The sequence below is a fragment of the Paramacrobiotus metropolitanus genome, unplaced genomic scaffold (assembly GCF_019649055.1).
Source record: "Paramacrobiotus metropolitanus isolate TYO unplaced genomic scaffold, Prichtersi_v1.0 Parri_scaffold0000074, whole genome shotgun sequence".
In the NCBI taxonomy this organism is placed as follows: domain Eukaryota; kingdom Metazoa; phylum Tardigrada; class Eutardigrada; order Parachela; family Macrobiotidae; genus Paramacrobiotus; species Paramacrobiotus metropolitanus.
Window position 1 is genome coordinate 304,968 of NW_026570294.1, and position 18,926 is coordinate 323,893.

At 42.7% G+C, this 18,926-nt stretch overlaps 2 protein-coding genes and 1 long non-coding RNA gene across 7 annotated transcripts; 1 reads left to right on the plus strand and 2 right to left on the minus strand.

Annotated features, from left to right (window-relative positions):
- Nucleotides 1-496: 496 nt before the first annotated feature.
- Nucleotides 497-2,258, minus strand: LOC129595142 (atrial natriuretic peptide receptor 2-like). The gene is made up of 7 exons (XM_055492057.1): nucleotides 2,121-2,258; nucleotides 1,828-2,047; nucleotides 1,607-1,754; nucleotides 1,453-1,501; nucleotides 1,242-1,291; nucleotides 869-960; nucleotides 497-578 (listed from the first exon to the last, which is right to left on the minus strand). The coding sequence occupies exons 1-7, from the start codon at nucleotides 2,168-2,170 to the stop codon at nucleotides 540-542; spliced, it is 648 nt and encodes a 215-aa protein (XP_055348032.1). The 5' UTR covers nucleotides 2,171-2,258; the 3' UTR covers nucleotides 497-539.
- A 7,226-nt stretch (nucleotides 2,259-9,484) lies between these two features.
- Nucleotides 9,485-15,294, minus strand: LOC129595060 (uncharacterized). 5 transcript variants are annotated; one of them, XM_055491967.1, is made up of 12 exons: nucleotides 14,735-15,294; nucleotides 14,097-14,641; nucleotides 13,401-13,954; nucleotides 11,615-11,901; nucleotides 11,130-11,295; nucleotides 10,509-11,021; nucleotides 10,387-10,430; nucleotides 10,270-10,308; nucleotides 10,049-10,133; nucleotides 9,835-9,971; nucleotides 9,724-9,774; nucleotides 9,485-9,664 (listed from the first exon to the last, which is right to left on the minus strand). In XM_055491967.1, the coding sequence occupies exons 1-5, from the start codon at nucleotides 15,048-15,050 to the stop codon at nucleotides 11,174-11,176; spliced, it is 1,824 nt and encodes a 607-aa protein (XP_055347942.1). In that variant the 5' UTR covers nucleotides 15,051-15,294; the 3' UTR covers nucleotides 9,485-9,664; nucleotides 9,724-9,774; nucleotides 9,835-9,971; nucleotides 10,049-10,133; nucleotides 10,270-10,308; nucleotides 10,387-10,430; nucleotides 10,509-11,021; nucleotides 11,130-11,173. The 5 variants fall into 5 exon arrangements, with proteins under 5 accessions (XP_055347942.1, XP_055347941.1, XP_055347940.1 ...); XM_055491966.1 differs by having other exon boundaries at nucleotides 10,509-10,831; nucleotides 10,997-11,021; nucleotides 14,097-15,294; XM_055491965.1 differs by having other exon boundaries at nucleotides 14,097-15,294.
- On the plus strand, nucleotides 12,001-12,384 carry LOC129595061 (uncharacterized). The gene is made up of 3 exons (XR_008691260.1): nucleotides 12,001-12,028; nucleotides 12,146-12,219; nucleotides 12,336-12,384. It is a non-coding gene; the product is annotated as an uncharacterized LOC129595061 (long non-coding RNA).
- Nucleotides 15,295-18,926: the final 3,632 nt, after the last annotated feature.

The following is an 18,926-nucleotide window of genomic DNA, read 5'->3' on the forward strand; positions in this document are numbered from 1 at the left end:
GAGCAGCACGGGCTACGGCGGGGCGATCGGCATCGGCTCGGACGAGGAATGCGGAAAAGTGTGCGCCCACAGCATGCAATGCGTACGCTACCTGTTATGACGGGATGAGCATATGGGAGGGAATTGTCGCTTGTATAGCTTTTCCAAACCTTTGACTGCGGGGAAGGATGCACGCTGTCTGGACACTAAAAAAGACGGGCAGCGAGGGAGTCGGATGTATTTTGCCAAGCCGGAACTAGCGCCCACAGAGACATGCTAATAGATCATTTCGTCTTCCCTGCTCGGGTAACCACCTTGCATTAAGTGCAAACGCACTACGAGCTGCTCATTCCAAACTCACTAAATCAAATCAAAGATGCGTTTATTGATTTTCTTGAAGTTTCTTTACATCCGAAATATGTTGTCACGGTCCACGGACACAGGAAACTGTAGGAACTGATGTTTATACAGCTTTCAAACTGTGACATGGCGCAGCATTGGCATACAACGCTGAAGTTCTTGCTTTTGCTTTTCCCCTATCAGCACGAACGAAAATGTAATTAATGCAATAGCCAAAAGGTCACCATTTCTCCCTTTCCCTGTAAAAACAACCAGTCTAAGTGTACACGCCATGTCTTACCTTCTGACTGTATGACTTATGAAGAATACACGCATGCACATTCAACATAATAACAGCTGTTCTGTATGGTAAGGCACAAAAAAACATTTCGGGCCAACATTTTTACACACAATTATTATTACTTATGCATTGCACTGGGAACAGTACGCACCTGGCAGTTACTGCAATTTCCAGAATTACATTACTAGAATTATCAGGGTTCTCAAGCTGCTTACAGTACTTCCAGTATTAACCAGCTGCTTTCTTTACCTTGATGAAAATAGTCCCCCTTGTTTCTGTTTTAAAACCGCCAATCTGGTCCAACAAGTGCTTGGTAGTTCCGCTAACATGGATTCTTGAAGCTGAAACCAAACCTTTAACTTAAAATAATTCCGGTTAAAAGTCAAAAACGAACTGCTAAGCATAAAAGTTTAGTAAGAACCGCCCTCTGTTCGCAGACAGGCACAGCTCGCTACGATTTTACGCAGATCAAGGCGTTTATCCAAACAACTCCGATAATTCGTTCGGACTTGTAGCCTTAAAAGTTTTGCGACATCAAAATAAATGGAAATGGTCGATCCAATCGTTGCAGAAATGGAAAGTAAAATTATTAACCTGACATTCGAATTTTCCCTAAACTAACCGGCACCATGCGTTTCCATTCGACTAGCCGTATTAATTGTGTCTCCGAACCTGCAAAGTGCAAACGGCACAATATATGTATTGTTTGAACAAACTCATTCATAAACCTAAAACCTAATTCTACATCAATAAAACAAAAAGGCAAGGCTTTTTTTGTTTAACTCGTGCGTATCCGCTTCTTTAACTTAAGATAAGAAAACGGTTTTACTCACAAGCAGTACCGCGGCATTTTTAACCCCACAACGCCGGCTGCACAGTGACCTACAGCAAAATGCGCAATGACTTAAACGTTTAAAAACTAAAACTGCGCTAAACGTTTAAATTTGCTAATGGATGCAGTTTAAATAATGCAGATTAAGTCGTTACCAGAGTGTATGCCAACACGCAGTCGCAGGCGTTCTGCCGGATCGATTGGCGAATGTATGCTCTCCGAGGCTTGCAGCATCGACAGCGTCATCCGCGCTATTTCACCGGCATGCCGACTCCCGTTACGTGTTGGCAAGCCGCTGGCTAACTGTCACAGGAGCATATATTTAACACTTTGCGAACCTTACCATTTTACTAGTATGCAGTGAAAGGCGAAGTACTAGATATGAGTCGCCGATGGTCTCTACTTTGTAGACGTCGAATCGCGGCAGAATGGAGTCAAAGACGGTGTACAGGATATTCAGCAGAGCGATAGTCTGCAGCAGGGCACACTGACCGACAATCGGTCCAAACTGGGGAATATCGCTGAACAACAAGGTCACACAGTCAAAGTGTTCCGCCGTCACAGTGCGCTTGTTGCGTAAATGATTGACTACCGACCTACAACAACGACGAACGCTTTCTGTCGCGTGCGACTCTTGAACAAATATTTTCACGACAATAAGCGCTTTACTCTGGCAACATTTCCCGCAGTAACGAGTCCACTTTACTCTGCTCGTCCATTAGCTGACGCGCACTTTGACCAGATCCTCTAAATGACTTTTACCAGATCCTCTAAATGACCAGAGTACTGATCCAACCGGCTTATAACCAGATCGATCATCTTCTTGCACGGGACGATCTGACTCAATGCCTCGGTAAAGCCGGACGCTCTAGTTGGTTGTTGGCAATACATGAATTAACAATGTCGCGCAGTTCGGCTGGTATTTTTGACGTATACTCAATGCGAGTAACATCGGGATCCTTACGTAGTGCGGCAACGTTTTCTACAAACAACATCCCTTATTGCACTGCTCTTCAGTACAATCCATGTACAATGGATGGTGCATTTTATTATGCAGCCGGAAATGCACAGTACGGTCAGAATGGCATATCTAATACCGAAGTTATAGAACAATAATTTGTTTAAATTTTCTTACCTTGTACACTGTCGCTGATCGCCAAATTTGTTTGCATGGGTGTCTGACCGGTGAAGATTTCGCTGATGATGATGCCCAGGCTGTACTGTCGCAGTATAGAGTTCTCCTGTAAGCGCACCTGTGCTACACCTGTGTAGGTCGACGATGTTACCGATGTGTCCCTATAACGATTAGACAACGCACCCGTATGATAGTGACCTTTATTCAATATAACCCTATGCCCACAATAACAATGCTAATGCTAGGAAATCCAGGTGTAGCCTGGGAGTCGACTGAGAGTCTGCTGGTAGACTGCTGTCAGACTACTGACTGGTACGGTGTGGAGGGGCGCTTTATATATGGTCCTGGTCCGGATGGGCTCGGCTGCCATGGGTGGGGCTGGTGTGGCGACAAGCCAATGACAGAGTGCATGACGGCATGATGATGTAATATGCGGTCCGCGTTACGTCATATGACCGCGCAGGAATGTGCAGGGCATACCAACACGTAGGCTTCCCGTGACTAATGGTCGTGCAGTGCGACTAGTGACGATGTCGTCACAATCCTCCTCTTCAAAATTCGCCGTCTCTGGCGAATCCAACAAGATCAGCACAATGACGTTAAAAAAAATAAACAAATACACGTAACAAATAATCTAATACATAGATGAAAATTTACCAGGTACATAATAATTCGAAAACTGTCATAGTGGGCTTATACAACAAAATATTTTGCAACATATTTTGAGCTAAGAACCAAACAAACATCAAAACTTTTCTACCAAAATAATAACAAAAAATTCATATTATACTGAAATCGACCAGATAATAAAATCCAAGTCGAGGTACCGACTTGGATTTTATTATCTGGTCGATTTCATTCCATTCTCGGTAACTGATTGTTTGCATTTACAACAATCATCAGTGCTAATCGTTAACATATTAGGAAAGGTGCAAATGTAATCATGCCAATTAAATTTAGCTTTCATGAAATCCAAACAACATAAGTATGGATCTTGAAGTAATATCACAAACTATGAATCATAAATAAAACTACTAATGTACATACAAAATTAGACATCTTGAACGCATTTTGGTCGTGCAGAAAAACGCTGACGGTAGCCTTTCATATTCTTTCTTTTGAAGTACGGTTGAAATTCTTCTCATTAAATAGTTTCCGAGATTATTACGTAAACACTTGTATCAAAAAGTAATTTTGTTAATAATAACTGAAAAAGCACTTAATTAGATAGTATAATAAAATAATAAGTCATATTAAGCATGCCTATAATCATTGAATCACCATCCTTCCCGTGCTGAAACAAAAACGTATGTAGGTGATTTGACTATTTTTCTAACTTTCTCCAAATTTGTTGCTTTTGTTCCAAGGGTGCACACCATCTGACAGCCATTCAGCGCCACAATGGTTACAAATAAACATATTTTCCAAATTTCCTTCCAAAATTTCTTCTCCACTGAAGCCGTTGTCCTGTGTTTCGCTAACGTGGGAATTAATGTTGAGAATTTCGTTCATTTTTTCCAGTAGTTCATCTATCTTCTTTGTCCTTTCATCTGAGTGCTCATTTTGTTTCCGTGCTTCATTAGCAAACGGGAGATCAGCAATACTGCTGACCTTTAACTTTCTTGATCGTTTTCTTTCACATGGTATAATTCTTCAGCTACCTCCAATATATCTTTAGGTGTTTTCTTTCCCATAACACGCAACTGCATAGCAGCTTGTCGATCTCTCATTCCTTTTAAAATAAAATAACCTATTTCTGTTTGATTCATGTTAGGATCCGCATGTTTGCATAGATCCACGATTGAAAAGTAGTATGTCCGAAAATCTTCTTCGTTTCCTTGTTGTCGAGAGATCAGTGTATCGATAGCTTTTTCCGGCGTTCCGAGTTTTCCAAATGTTTTTAGAAATTCCCTTTCTAAGGTGTTCCAGTCAACGCCTGCCGCCGGAGGGCGATTTTTTATCCACTTACGCGCTGTTCCTGCTAACACTTCCGAAAATCGTCTGGCCTTAGTAGCATCATCTCAAGAATATAATTCTGCGCAACGCAAATACGATTCCAACCAGGTTTCTGCATCTTCGTGCGGTGCTGCCGAATATGGTGGTGGCAGTTTGACCTTCGGGCCTTCCGCCATTCTGCTTTCTTGTATATTGACTCGCTTTTTGGTTACTTCTACTTTGCGTTCCACTATTTCCACGCTGGGTTTCTTGTGCTAATTCCACGGTCGACACTTTGATTGCCGTTTGCCTAGACTGACGTTCTATGTTTTGGTCTTCTGTAAAGCAGTACTGTGCCTTTCCTCCTCTACTTTAAGTACCCTCCTCTTCAAATGAGTTGGCGATTTCTAGTTTTGGTTGCTTGTCCAGGGGCTTTTCCTCCTGACTAGTGTTTGGTGAAATTTGGGGAGTTTTCTGTCTATCAGCAGGTCTTTTCACATCAAGAATATTTTTTCTCCGTACTGTAGCCGCTGGATGAAGTGGCTCCACAGAGTCTGGTATACGGGAAAATGCAGGCCCAATATACACACATTGCTCCGTGCAGAATTGTGTTTGATTTCAAACAATTTTCACTCTGATGCTGACGTTCTACATGTTTTACTGAGTTTCTTAATTTTAGCAACGTACGATAATTATTGTAAGAGCATAATGTCACAGCTAGGATAGTTTCCGATTTATAAATCTGGTTTGTTGTGGTTTTTGGGGTGCCCCTGGCAGGGGCAGAACAGTTAGTAACAGTACAGTACTAATATCGAAAAGCAAAGTGCGCGCCTCCCGGTGGGAGGAAGGCTCGTGCTCAATGCCCGGCCAGGTGCAGGCAGCGGGCGGATCTAAAAGTGGAGCCACTTCATCTAGCGGCTACAGTAACCAAAATGCTGCCGATTGGTGTTTGATTTGAAATACAACAAGTTTCCAGATTTTACCGAACAGCTGTTCGTTATATATTAAAGTTGAGATTAATAACCAAGAATCGTGTTGCCAATAACTTGCGCGCTTCCAACGTTGAAATATGTAACGTGGGGCCTTATGGGCGCCCACGTACCATCGACGGCGAAACAGCGGCGAACCCGGATTGAGGCTTTAATGCCGAAATCTAAGGTGCGCACCGTGGCGCAGCAAACACCGACTAATGAGATCGGATCCTACAGCCAGCGCAGCTGTGCTGTAGGTCCGTCAAAACAGCAGCAATGTGTGGGATGGAAATCCCCAGAACAGCAAAACACAATGGCGAATGGCCAATCATGAAGGCGGAGCTATCGGCCTTCACAAATATAAAGGTGACTTTGATAATAAAACGGGAATTTTACATGAATTCCTTTTCCTTTTATAAGCGCTGTTATTAGTAACTAATAAAATTTCTGGAGTCAATATACCCGATAAATGTATACGTCTAGGCTGAGTTTAGCAACAGTTCACAAAAATGCTTCGCTAGAATTCCAGCAATTACGTCTTCCGCCTGGATTTTGCGGTCACACTATGCAACTATTCTTTGCGCTGTTTCTGCTTGCGTTGTTAGATACGAGTATGATCGTTAGCTACGAAATACTAGTACTGTACTACAGTAGTTATCCAGTACTGGCTTATTTGTATGCTCACACGTTATCAGTGAGCGGATATGGTTGGGAATGAGTCATGCGAGAAAGAGTCGGTTGTTGACCCACACAAAAGATTCTTACGCACATTTAACGGACAGTATTACTATACATAGAAATCACACATTATACGTACACGTATCTTCGGCTCATTTGTGCTGATAATAAAGATCTCAAAAAAACGCACATTGGCTTGGTGAAAGTAACACTAACTAGTACCACAGCTACGAGTATTTCCAAAACGAAAAATAAATAAAAACTTTAAACTTTTAATTAGTGAAAATTCCGATAAATAATGCTGTATTCAACGGTGTGACGGACACATAACTGTAATCAACGGTGCAACGGACACATAACCTCTTCTCACTTACGGGCGCAATAAAAATCTGCACAGCTGTCTGTATATACTGTCGTGTTATTATGGACCAGATAACAACGACAACAGTTCTACCTGGGCTGTGCGCGACTGTCTGTATTGCAAGTTACCTGTGGTCAGCAGGTGCACCAACAAATACCTGTGTCGCTGTGGGCTAAATAATCCTCGGTACCGGAATGAAAATCCAAAATTAAATATGTTCCAAATAATTCAACGCGCGCAATTGTATCAAAATCTCTCCAGGTCACAAATTATTAGCATAATCTCACAATGTGATGCACTTACAAGTCTTCCTTCACGCCATTTGTCGCAGTATAGAGTTCTCCTGTAAGCGCACCTGTGCTACACCTGTGTAGGTCGACGATGACCTTTACGTGTTACCGATGTGTCCCTATAACGATTAGACAACGCACCCGTATGATAGTGACCTTTATTCAATATAACCCTATGCCCACAATAACAATGCTAATGCTAGGTAATCCAGGTGTAGCCTGGGAGTCGACTGAGAGTCTGCTGGTAGACTGCTGTCAGACTACTGACTGGTACGGTGTGGAGGGGCGCTTTATATATGGTCCTGGTCCGGATGGGCTCGGCTGCCATGGGTGGGGCTGGTGTGGCGACAAGCCAATGACAGAGTGCATGACGGCATGATGATGTAATATGCGGTCCGCGTTACGTCATATGACCGCGCAGGAATGTGCAGGGCATACCAACACGTAGGCTTCCCGTGACTAATGGTCGTGCAGTGCGACTAGTGACGATGTCGTCACAGTACATATCGCTCTCCTTCGTTGCTTTGACTGCTGCCCCGGAAATAACTTCCGGTGCGGCCCACAAGATGCTGGGATCCAGTGGCAGCTCTGCGGGGTAGACGCTTCCATAAAGTTTTCCTCGAAACTTCGCCACCGCGTACGACGAAAGTTTCAAGCAGAAGCGCTTGTCTATCTTAATGCCTAGGCTCGATAAGGTCCCGTGATAATGCAGCAAAGTTTGGTGGAGATATTTTAATCCCTGTACACAGGTACAAATGTTAGTAAGACCCTTGCCGTGTTTAACGGTTGATGTTGTTTCTTACATGCACTACTTCCCAAATCATCGATGTCTTTAAGGTGTGATCTAAGTGTATGGGTTCGCTCTCTATCAGCAAGCGTAGCGTATCGCGAGCGCCATAATCGAAAACCATACAGGAACCCGCAGGCATCACACGGACAGTATTGGCCGTAATACCGACAAATTTATTCAGGTTCTCGTGATGCAGATGTTTCATCTAATAGGGAATAAGTTTCTGAACCCCACTCGAAGGTTGTAAAGGCTACCAACATATTGAATTTTACCTGATGTAGGACATTGCGGAAAGTTGCTTGCGCTAGGATAGCATTCACTGACAAGCATTTCCTATAAAACGAGTCTATGACAACTGAGCGACCGCGGTATAAGCGTCGGTTAATGCAGACACTGATTTCGCTTTCGGAATGCAGCTGCCGTACAATGACACAAGCTGGTCCAAGATCGGAAAGCGGTTGCAGGTCAGTCGACGATAAGTGCCACCATGGTGAATCACTGAGCTTTTTATTTGAGCGATTCCTGTAAAAATGACCTTATTCATACTCCAACAGGAGATAAAGGTTCTGGAGAAATCACCAGCAGATCACAGCTGTCAGTCCAATACAGGCAATAACCGCTATAGCCACCACAACTCCGGTGAAAACTGTTCTTGACACTGCAACGCAATATAGCATGTTAAACCAAAAAATGGAGATTTCGAGCGAGACCTTTAATTTGGTCCTGGTGAGATGAACGAATTGCAGGCATATCAATAGTTATTCAGTGTAGCGCTTGCGGGACAAGTTGGCCGCCATGCATCGTAGCGGCCTGCGAGCGGCTGCAAACTACTCTGGAATATCCACGGAATCGTTCATGACTAAGCACGGGATCCTTCCTCTGTTCACAAGATGGAGACAAAACGAAGCGACGTGGTTGTACAAAATCAAGCATCCGGAAAAATTCCATGTGCCGCAGTACATCAGCGAGATGGTGGAATTCAAAGAAGAAGTGAAACCGTACAATCTTCGAAAAGGGAACCGGACCATAATCAAGGCGAAAGCAAAGAAAAAAGTCGGCGAAACAACCTTGGCTTGGAAGCTTAATAAATTGTGGAAATTTTTCGTGGATTCTAATTCTTCTGATATTTTTAGTGTTCGATCTGTTGGTGCGTTTAAGCATGCGTTGCGCAGTGCAAATTTTGTTTAAGCGTGCTGGGAATTTCACTGTGCAGTTACTGTTTGGCCAGGTTTAAAATCCCATGCTAGTATGTCACCCTAGCCGGAAATGGGCTACCTGCTCCACGAAGAAATAATAATAATAATAATAATAACAACAGCGTCCTGAATTTCAAAATGCTTATTAAATTTGACCAGAATGGTATTTTGAAAGGGCCTTACTACTGCTGGTTGGGCAAAGGTCGTTGCGGAATCCACACTGTGGCACGTCGGTGGGCTGACCGCATTTGCTTTTCCACGTGTTCGCTAATTTTGGGGAAACTTCTTTCAGGTCGGAAGAGAACGTATCATAATGCCAGGTATCCTGTTGGAAATTTGATCGATACTTAGTCAGTCAACTTTAACGAAAGGCAGAACAAGATTTGCTATCGGAGGAAGTAAAGACTCGACAATTTAGATTGTCTTCGTTGGACGCCTAATTCGGGAAAAGACAGGAGAAAGCCGATCTACCGCCTTCTTGAAACAACGCATCAGTCTACCGATAATGAAGGGAAACGCTGCCGCAATTTTAGGCACTTTGCCGGGCAGAAGTAAATTTGGGGAAGGGAATGATTCTGGTTGTTTCTGGAACTTGTAACCGTAGTGTGTAACCATTGTTGTTGAACACAAAGGAAACCAACCATTAAAATGAAATAAAAAATTTAGATTGTGCAGAGCTTTCTTGACTCAAAAACGCCGGTATCGGCGTTGAATCGATGGTAAACATCGTTCACTCGCTTTCCGTTTTCATTGATGGAAAAATTTCGGAAGCATATGTTAAACAATCGATTGTAGAATCTTTTGACAAAACTGGTTCCCGTTAAGGCGTGGATCTCCTTTCGGACTTCGTCCAAAACCTATAAACCTTTAATTGTATAGAAGTTCTTTCCAGTTAAAATAGGGTCTGATGTCTTACGCTAGCAACCGCAATCACAGATTCGTACCCCGAAATGGCCAGATCGTTAAGCTATAAAACACAGGGCGTACTTCGTCAAATTAGCAATTTATACTTATGGTAACGGGATACCTGTCATTGCGAGATACTGAGCGGTTGTAACGCTAGAACGAAATAGTATTAGCTTTTTCCAGTTCATCGTCGATAAGTTCCCATCTTGGATTCGGGTTCTGGAAGTTGATCAGTGACTGGAAGCCATCGTGAGCTGCCTAATTCGTGACGCCAGCAAATGCCAACTCATTAAGTACGGACCACTAAAGGTAATAAACCGACCGCGGGCACTCACTTCGTCGTTGCCATCGAAAAACTGCCAAAGAATTTCCGTTTGACCTGGCACCCGTGTGGTTTGCACTTTGCAGAGTGAAGAATATCTGTAACGATTAATTTAAGCAATGAAGTTTAAGGCAACGGAACTGCAAAAGGTCTATCTTTAATAATAACAGGTAGCGCATGGTCAGTAAAGATATAGCAAATATAGTACACGGAAGCGACTAAGTGCTAACGTACATAGTCGCCGTTGGTCATGTTTAGGCGATTTGCCGTCACCTGTCGATCAAAAAGAGCGTATACGTATAACGAGTCAGTGTGGTCAGAAAGTTAGTAATAATAATCCATGACGCTCACCATAATATCGCGAACAACACGAGGATGAGCGCAGATCACTCCCACTGTCATGGTCATAAACAGGCAAAAATCATGATTTTAGCAATGTTCCGTATCATAATTATGATTTAACGATGCATCACCTCGGCTTTGGTTCTGCATCCGTGACAGGAGTGTTGTGGAGTCTTGACTTCCTCTGGAGCTGAATTCCAGTTTATAGGTAAGATATTTGGTTGTCGTTGATCCATCTAGAGACCGCTTAAGATCGTGGCAGGCTATCATAGGACACACCCCTTTGCTGGAACTGCATGGGCGTATCGCACAAGAGCGTAATGTTACTCCAACGGTATCTGTCTAATAATAGCTTGAAACTCCGGAACGTTGCTACTTCATCCGAGGATGTAAAGCTCATTAACGTTGGATAACGTTCTTTATCGGCAAGCGTACTGTACTATCGCTTGCTGAACTAAAAAAGACGATACTAAGGATGCATAAGGTACTTTCGAATTTTAATCTTTTTTTTGTAACGCAGGTCAGCGTTTCGGTTGATTGTGGCTTTTTCCTCCGGTTAAATAGGCAGTTCTTAAATTTCATATGTTTCATTAAAAGCCGTTTGCAAGAGTGACCTTACGATGCAATCAGCGGAACATCCCATTCTGCAATGCAAACCGCATTGTGATTGATGAAATTCAATAAATACTCAGTTGATGTTGAATATATCAAAGTTGTAGTCAAGGTGACAATCAATAATCAGTCGCACTAACTTATGGTTAATCTTTATTTGATGAAGATTACCCAATCCAAACTCTTATGGATTGCTGAGAGGAATCGTGTGTAAGTAATTTAGAAACATTCGCTGCATTTGAGCAACTGGGTTCTCCAACCTGCCTTGGGCAGAGTGTCCAAGATTCAGCATCTCCATGCTACACCCTGTAATAAAATCTGGGAAGATGCAAAAAATTCCTGGAGGTGGTATGGGAGCGGCTGACAGGTGCAGTACCACTGTAATGTAGTTAATCTCGCAAAAGTTGGAAACCCGTTTCGATACTATCATTTTTATTAAGTTATTTGAAAGACTGGGCATGTACCGTACAGTTCTACAGTGCTAACCGATTTGAATCATTTTGTATAAAAGATGCGGGATGTTCTTTAACATACTGGAAAAACTAACTAAAGCTGATTGAACCGCTTGCAGTAACTTTCTGCTTGTTGTTAATTTTACGTTTTCAAAATTTACGGGAAAGTTTACCTGGAGAAAACATGACCGTAAAGCTGTGAGGATATCGCAGGATGGCTTGATAGATGGTTTCTGATAAGACCGGAATTAAGGCCGCGCCATCGGCACAACTGAGTGTGCCAGGGTAATGGATTGTCGTTCTGGATATATTAACAAATGTCATCGGATAGTCCTGCTGCACTCGCTCCAAGGCCACGTCTAATGCCGGTCCAACTTCGTAATAACTGAATGCAGTAGCGTCACCGATAAAAATGTTAATGACATGGATGTGTGTTTGATTAGAATCGCCCAATGTGAGCCTGCAAAAAAAAAACTCAGCGCAACATACAGCGACAAGGTCAACTCATAAACACGCAACGGCATTCTGGTGGAATAATCACAACTACAGCGTTCGCATCAATATTTCGGCGATGAAAATTATAAAATGTACATATTACTGTGCTGAAAGTACTGTCTTATCTTAACGTAAATCTTATCCTGAAGTAGCTGGTTATTCAATCTCCTTGAACCCTACTCAAGCCATACGAAAGAATTATTTTATAGTATACTCTGCAATATCAAATGGAATTCCAATCTAATATTCCAATCACCACATAGTCTAGCACCGTTGCCGTGAGGTATGCATGAGAAATTAAGTTCAATGGCGTTTCACCTGGCGTTCCCGTAACCTGGTCGTCATGATGACAGCATTTGTGGGAGTTTCCATTACTTAATTTGGCCCTCATATCGGCAGGAACGGATCCGTATGATCTGTCATTACACCAGTACCGATAATCATTTCAACCGATGGAGTAGCGAATGTGGGCGAAATTTCCTCCGGTGAGAGGAGTCAATTATACAATATCCTTTCCAAGTTTCCATTTACTTACAAGCTTTTCTCAGCATGTAATAAATGACATTCTGCACTTTGCTGTATTCATAGAACTTGCGATGGGGAAGAGCCACGATAAATGCTTAGTTAGCCAAATCGCTTCCGATGTCAAGAAGCAAGCATGCAATAATCGCACTCAACTGTACGAAGAATTGACCGCTTGTCTGTACTGTTCAAGCAAAGAGGCTGATTCAAAATTCCCCTAAATAAGTGAAACGATCGCTTCGCAATCTGGCTAATGCGTATTTTTTGAATGGCAACGCCTACTCACACTGGAGGATATACTTACCTAATTGCGACGCACAGTAGTACAAGCACTACCGACCTTCAACGGTTATTCCCACCTCTTCTCATTTTAGGACAACAGATTGTGCCACTAAAACACAACAAGCTGCTTGGTTTGTTGACAAACATATCCTAGTTTTCTGCTACACTAATAATTTTGGTACATTTTATCTCGCTTGTAATTGTTGTGCATGATTTCAGTTTTATCTGTAAGCTATGGGTAGGGTTTTTGAATTCGTAATGTGGGTTGCGTTAGACCTGCTCGTTATTTTCTTTGCTCGCTAATGCACAACCTGCAAAAATCCTGCATCAGCAGTGAAGTATCCACGCCAACTTGAACTCACATAGAAAATCTACGCCGAAACAAAGTTCTATTCAGGAACAATTTAGTTACCTATTGTAAGTATTGATACGTAAATGTCGCTGTTTCGGCATTTACAGTCAGATAACCGTTCATGCGACGCAATTACATGAATATTTATACTTCTTTAAGATTGATGGGCCGTCAGTTAGGGTTCCGATAAAAAATCTTTAACCCAACTGGGATTATTTTTCAAGGCTTGCTCCGGATTTTTCGATTCTTTACAGTCGAGAAGCTGGATTTTCTCAGTCACGCGTATGCTGATTTTAATTTCTTCTAACCTTTTAATACTGTCCAAAAAGCCTGTCCGCTTTTCGGACTTTTCTGCTTCAATTAAAATATCCACGTAAGCAGCATTCCCGATCGCGTTAGGGAGAAGCGCAGTCGCCTGAATTCTCTGTAGACATTCAAGCGATTCCACAATAGGTGCAGCCATTTCCAATACATTTCTTGCAAAAGTATCCGTCAAACTCTCTAAAATATTTTGTGTTGCCTTCTTTTTGTCCTCAGCTTTATCACGAACTTCCTTCATACTCTCGTCTATCTTGGCTTCGCCCCTGAAGCCAGACTGGAACCGGTACTGCATGTTTGCATGTTCGAACGCATAACAGTTACGTGGGCAAACAAAACACCGTCCATCCATCATTATCTCAGCGGGAATCTTATCGGTGTTTTGTAAATGCCTATACGACTGATAACACGTTGTGTTGCAACGTAAGCAGTTGGTAGCGTACTGCCCAACTGGAACTTCCGTTTTGCTCGTATAAGGGATGTTTCTCACTTGCTCGTATTTGCTGTTTGCCTTTATTTCTGCCTCCAGTTGTTGTAGCTCTACCTGTGGATCAAGAGACGATTAATCTCATGTTTTATAACACGCCCACGTTTTTGTAAACAATTGATAACTAATTACCATATGTGAAAAATTAAATAGAGTAGAAACAATATTAATAATATTTTAGATGGCTTTACATTCCTACCTGATGTTTCCGGATCGTTTCCATTGAATTTTTATTACTCATATATAAAGGAACCAAAAGCCGCATTGCCTCTTTTAGTGCATGCCGTTCATGCAGTACTTTACATGTCAGATTCAGTCGGCAGGGACTAGTCCGCTGGAGATGAAGAAAAAATTTGTCGATACTGTTTTCGCACATGTTCCAGTATAACGTACTGAATGGACCACAGTTCTCATTATTATCAGCGTATAGTGCGCAATTGTTGAAAGAAAACCATTGTTTATAAGGGATTTCGGCTTTCTTAGCGGCAGCCAAGACCGGAGGATCTTTATCGTCCGCAAACGTACAGAGCAAAAATATATTTTCGGCAACGTCTTTTCCAAACAAAGCCAACACGGAATTGTATATATATTGCTGGGTTACGGTCAACCGTGGTCTGGCACTTTGGGTTACGATGCAGACCGCATCCAAATGCGTAATTCCAAGCTGTCGGGTATTTTCATCGCTTAGAAAATGTTGGATCTGGCGAATAATTTCCTCATCGCGCAGCATGCCTTGCGTGTCACCTAAACCGGGTGTGTCAATAATTTTCAGACAAAACTGCGATGCCACTGCCGGATTTGGCGATATTTCATATACGGTAACATGTTTTGTGATACTTTTTGCTTGATTTGTGTCTTCATCGTCCTCCAGAGCAACTTCGAAGCGAACGCTGTCGGTCCATTTGACACCAAAACTATGATTAGCGAATGCGTTAATCAGCGTTGTCTTTCCAGCTCCAGTTGCTCCCACCAGTAAAATAACTTTTTCGGGTTTAGTACTCTTTGCCGCAGTTGCGGGGCATCTTTTAAATTTTTGTGATCCATCCAGTTTCATTGAAACTCCGTAAATATCAGGAGAACCGACAGAAAGCAATTTAGCATTTTCTACTAGTCCATATATGTACTGCGAGCGCGCAGTTTCCATGTTCGACATGACTAACCAGATCGCAGATACGCGCCGTGAATAATATATCAAGTGTCAAAGTTTTTCGAATTACTATAGAACCTCAAAATCCTTATGCGTATGGCAAAAATAAATATGAGGCAAAAGTAAAGGGCGTAAGTAAAAAACCTGAATGCGAAAAAACTCAAAATGTCGGTCAGTTCTCCTTTAATGTTCCATTAAAGATACATGTAGTTGTTCAGGTCATAATTCCTCGTGCTTACGAGGAATTAAGATTATCAGACAATATACAGTATTTCTAATGCTTATTAGCAGTACTGTATATTGTATGATAATCGGCTTATCAATTTTAAATTCATCGGGTACTGATCGATTTTAGATTCACCGAATAGAAACAAGGCACGGTATCTGGAACGTAGTGCATACAATGAAGACTGGATAAAAGATTTTCTCTTTCTGATAACAACAAATTGTTGATTATCGTCTATTGGTAGTACGTACTAGAATAGAAATGCACCGACTGATTATTGTATCAGTGTGGCATAACGCTCTGCCTCTTAGTAATTTTCTGTGCGATATCCTGTATATCTAACGTGATACTTAGGCAATTTAGCGTACAGAAGTCCTTACAAAACGCTCTTGCAGCTTACGCGCAAGATGCATCACATTTATAGGATATGTCTGAAAGCTTTTTGAAAACGAGGTGCATCGCTAAGAAATGAACAAGCTTGAAATGGAGACCACCTGACCTTTGCATGTTTTTAGAAAGTGCACTCAGGTCAACTTGGCATACAGCATGTTAGCAACCGCATGGTGCTTACTGCTTTTCTGCAGGCCTGTTTAAATCACGTTCATTTGTCTACTCGAGCAAAATGCTGTGAAAGATACAAACAGTTTATGTCTCTGCGCGCAAAAGTCCCGGCGGATGTAAATTAAACAATCGAAATCGGAATTATGTGTTTAAGTAAGTACCGGCAATTGGCGCATCCACAATATGCTGACCGGCAGGTTGCTCGGAAGCAAAACGGCAGTCCGGAATCGACACTCCTATTATGCTAATTAATGTTCCTAGATGTTAATAAAATAATAGCTATGAGTGAATAACACAGTACAAAACATAAATCGTCGTGTTACTGTAATGACGTAATATAAAAGTAATGTAGCAAGGAAAAGAAAGTACAGACTGTACAGTGAATCTTCTGTGCAACATATACCGTCCGCTCTTGCCTTCCTGAATATTGCAGAGGGGTGTATGTTAAATAGAAGCAGTACCCCTAGGGGCGCTGCCCTTAGGGGTAGGGCCCCTGGGGGTAAGCCATAATTATATTTTTCCATAGGAGCAAGCACGGTAAAGCGACAGCTTCGATTTACTCTTTGCAAGTTGATTATCAAATATATGTATCCCTCACACCGCCAGAGGCCAGAGTACAGTATACAAATCATTCGTTCTGAACGTAAAAGGTGTACAGAGGGTTGTTTATTCAGCCAATTGTGGTCAGTTTCTCAAAAATTCTTATGTAGGCGCCGCAAGCACATATTTCTTTTTCATATATATTTTATCTGAAAGCCACAACATTCTGCCATACTATCAAGATTCAGATCTATATTGCCACGAATGGGATACACCAGAGCCGGCAAACCAGAAAAGACTGACCAAAACCAATATTATATTCTGAAAGCCCGTAATCGAAAACCCGGCCAGCTAGTATTCATTTCTTTTAAAACCTCTCCCGCTTCGAGCGCCACAGCGGAAGAGTTTTGACTACCTTCACCAAATGTAACTAAATTATTATAATAATAATTATCATCGTGGTATTTTTAACCATGCAATGTTGCCACGTAAACCAAATAAAATATAGTTAAAAAATGAAAGTATTTTCCACTAATTAAAATATCAGAATCAATTTAATTAGCAGACCGTTGGCGTTATTGCGACAAAAACGACTACATATCCAACGTTGTCATCGAGGACAATTTCTAAACAAGTACCGGCCAAGCAGCGATAGACAGAACTACCGCCACTGTTCAGTACACAAGCCCGTTAGTTGACCAAATTACAACTACATTCTAATTAAAATAGCCCGCTAAGCCAGTGAGTGGCCGAACTGCCACTATGGATAGCTATGCGAGCGGTTTACCGAACTGTCATTACTATCCGATGCCGAGAGACCGAGTGAGCGAGTGACCGAGCTGTCACTACTGTCCAGTGCACAAAGTCCGTTAGGTGAGCGGGTGACCGAGCAACCACTACTGTCCGGCGCAGAAAACCCCGCCAGTCCACCACTAAAGTCCAGTTCACAGAGCCAAAAGATACGAATAAAACGATTAAAATAAAAATTCGAACAGACCAGTCGTAGACCACAAGAAACGCGGGAGCGAAGCCGAGATTAAACGAGTGACCGAGCTGCCACTACTGTCCAGTGTACAAAGCCCGTTAGGTGAGCGGCTGACCGAGCTACCACTGCTGTCCGGCGCAGAAAGCCCGGGAGGTGAGCAGGTGACCGAGCTGTCACTACTGTCCAGTGTACAAAGCCCGTTAAGTGAGCGGCTGACCGAGCTACCACTGCTGTCCGGCGCAGAAAGCCCGGGAGGTGAGCAGGTGACCGAGCTGTCACTACTGTCCAGTGTACAAAGCCCGTTAAGTGAGCGGCTGACCGAGCTACCACTGCTGTCCGGCGCAGAAAGCCGGGAGGTGAGCAGGTGACCGAGCTGTCACTACTGTCCAGTGCACAAAGCCCGTTAAGTGAGCGGCTGACCGAGCTACCACTGCTGTCCGGCGCAGAAAGCCGGGAGGTGAGCAGGTGACCGAGCTGTCACTACTGTCCAGTGCACAAAGCCCGTTAGGTGAGCGGCTGGCCGAGCTACCACTGCTGTCCGGCGCAGACAGAAAACCCAGTTCACAGAGCCAAAAGATACGAATAAAACGATTAAAATAAAAATTCGAACAAACCAGTCGTAGACCTCAAGAAACGCGGAAGCGAAGCTGAGATGAAGCGAGTGACCGAGATACCACTACTGTCAGTGTACAAAGCCCGTTTGGTGAGCGGGTGATCGAGCTAACACTGCTGTCCAGCGCAGAAAGCCCGGGAGGTGAGCGGGTGACCCAGTCCGCTAGGTCAGCGGCTGACCGAGCAACCACTGCTGTCCGGCGCAGAAGGCCCGGGAGGTGAGCGGGTGACCGAGCTGTCACTACTGTCCAGTGGACAAAGTCCGTTAGTTGAGCGGGTGACCGAGCTACCACTACGGTCCGGAGAACGGAACCGGTTAGCTAAGCAAGTAATCGAGCCACCGCTACTGACCGGAAATACACCACTGGGCACACACCAACTTCCAGTGAAATGAGCCAGTGAAGTGATCAGTTACCGAACTGGTGATCCAGTGCACTATCACTGTTTCGAATTTCACACCTTATGGACTGATATTTCGGCTTTCTTTTCGGGTAGGGGATATCGTATCGTAAATTATCTGTATGTACAGCGAAAGGGAATGCTTTCAAGGTTGAGAGAATCATGAACTGATTTTCATAGAAACTTCATGTTTACCCTGTTGCATGTACCGATCATGTTTCAACTGTATGTACAGCGAAAGGGAATGCTTTCAAGGTTGAGAGAATCATGAACTGGTTTTCATAGAAACTTCGTGTTTACCCTGTTGCATGTACCGATCATGTTTCGACGAATAGACTGATGTTAATCTAATAAATATTCATTCAAATTCAAATAAATGGCCATGGACCACAAGAAACGCGGAGGCGAAGCCGAGGCTGTTTCTTGTAAATTCATAATTTGTATGTATAAACCATATAAATAATAAACTATATAAATACAAACTATAATACAAATTATAAATTTATATAGTTTATTACTTATATAATTTATACAAATTATAAATTTATAATTTTAAATG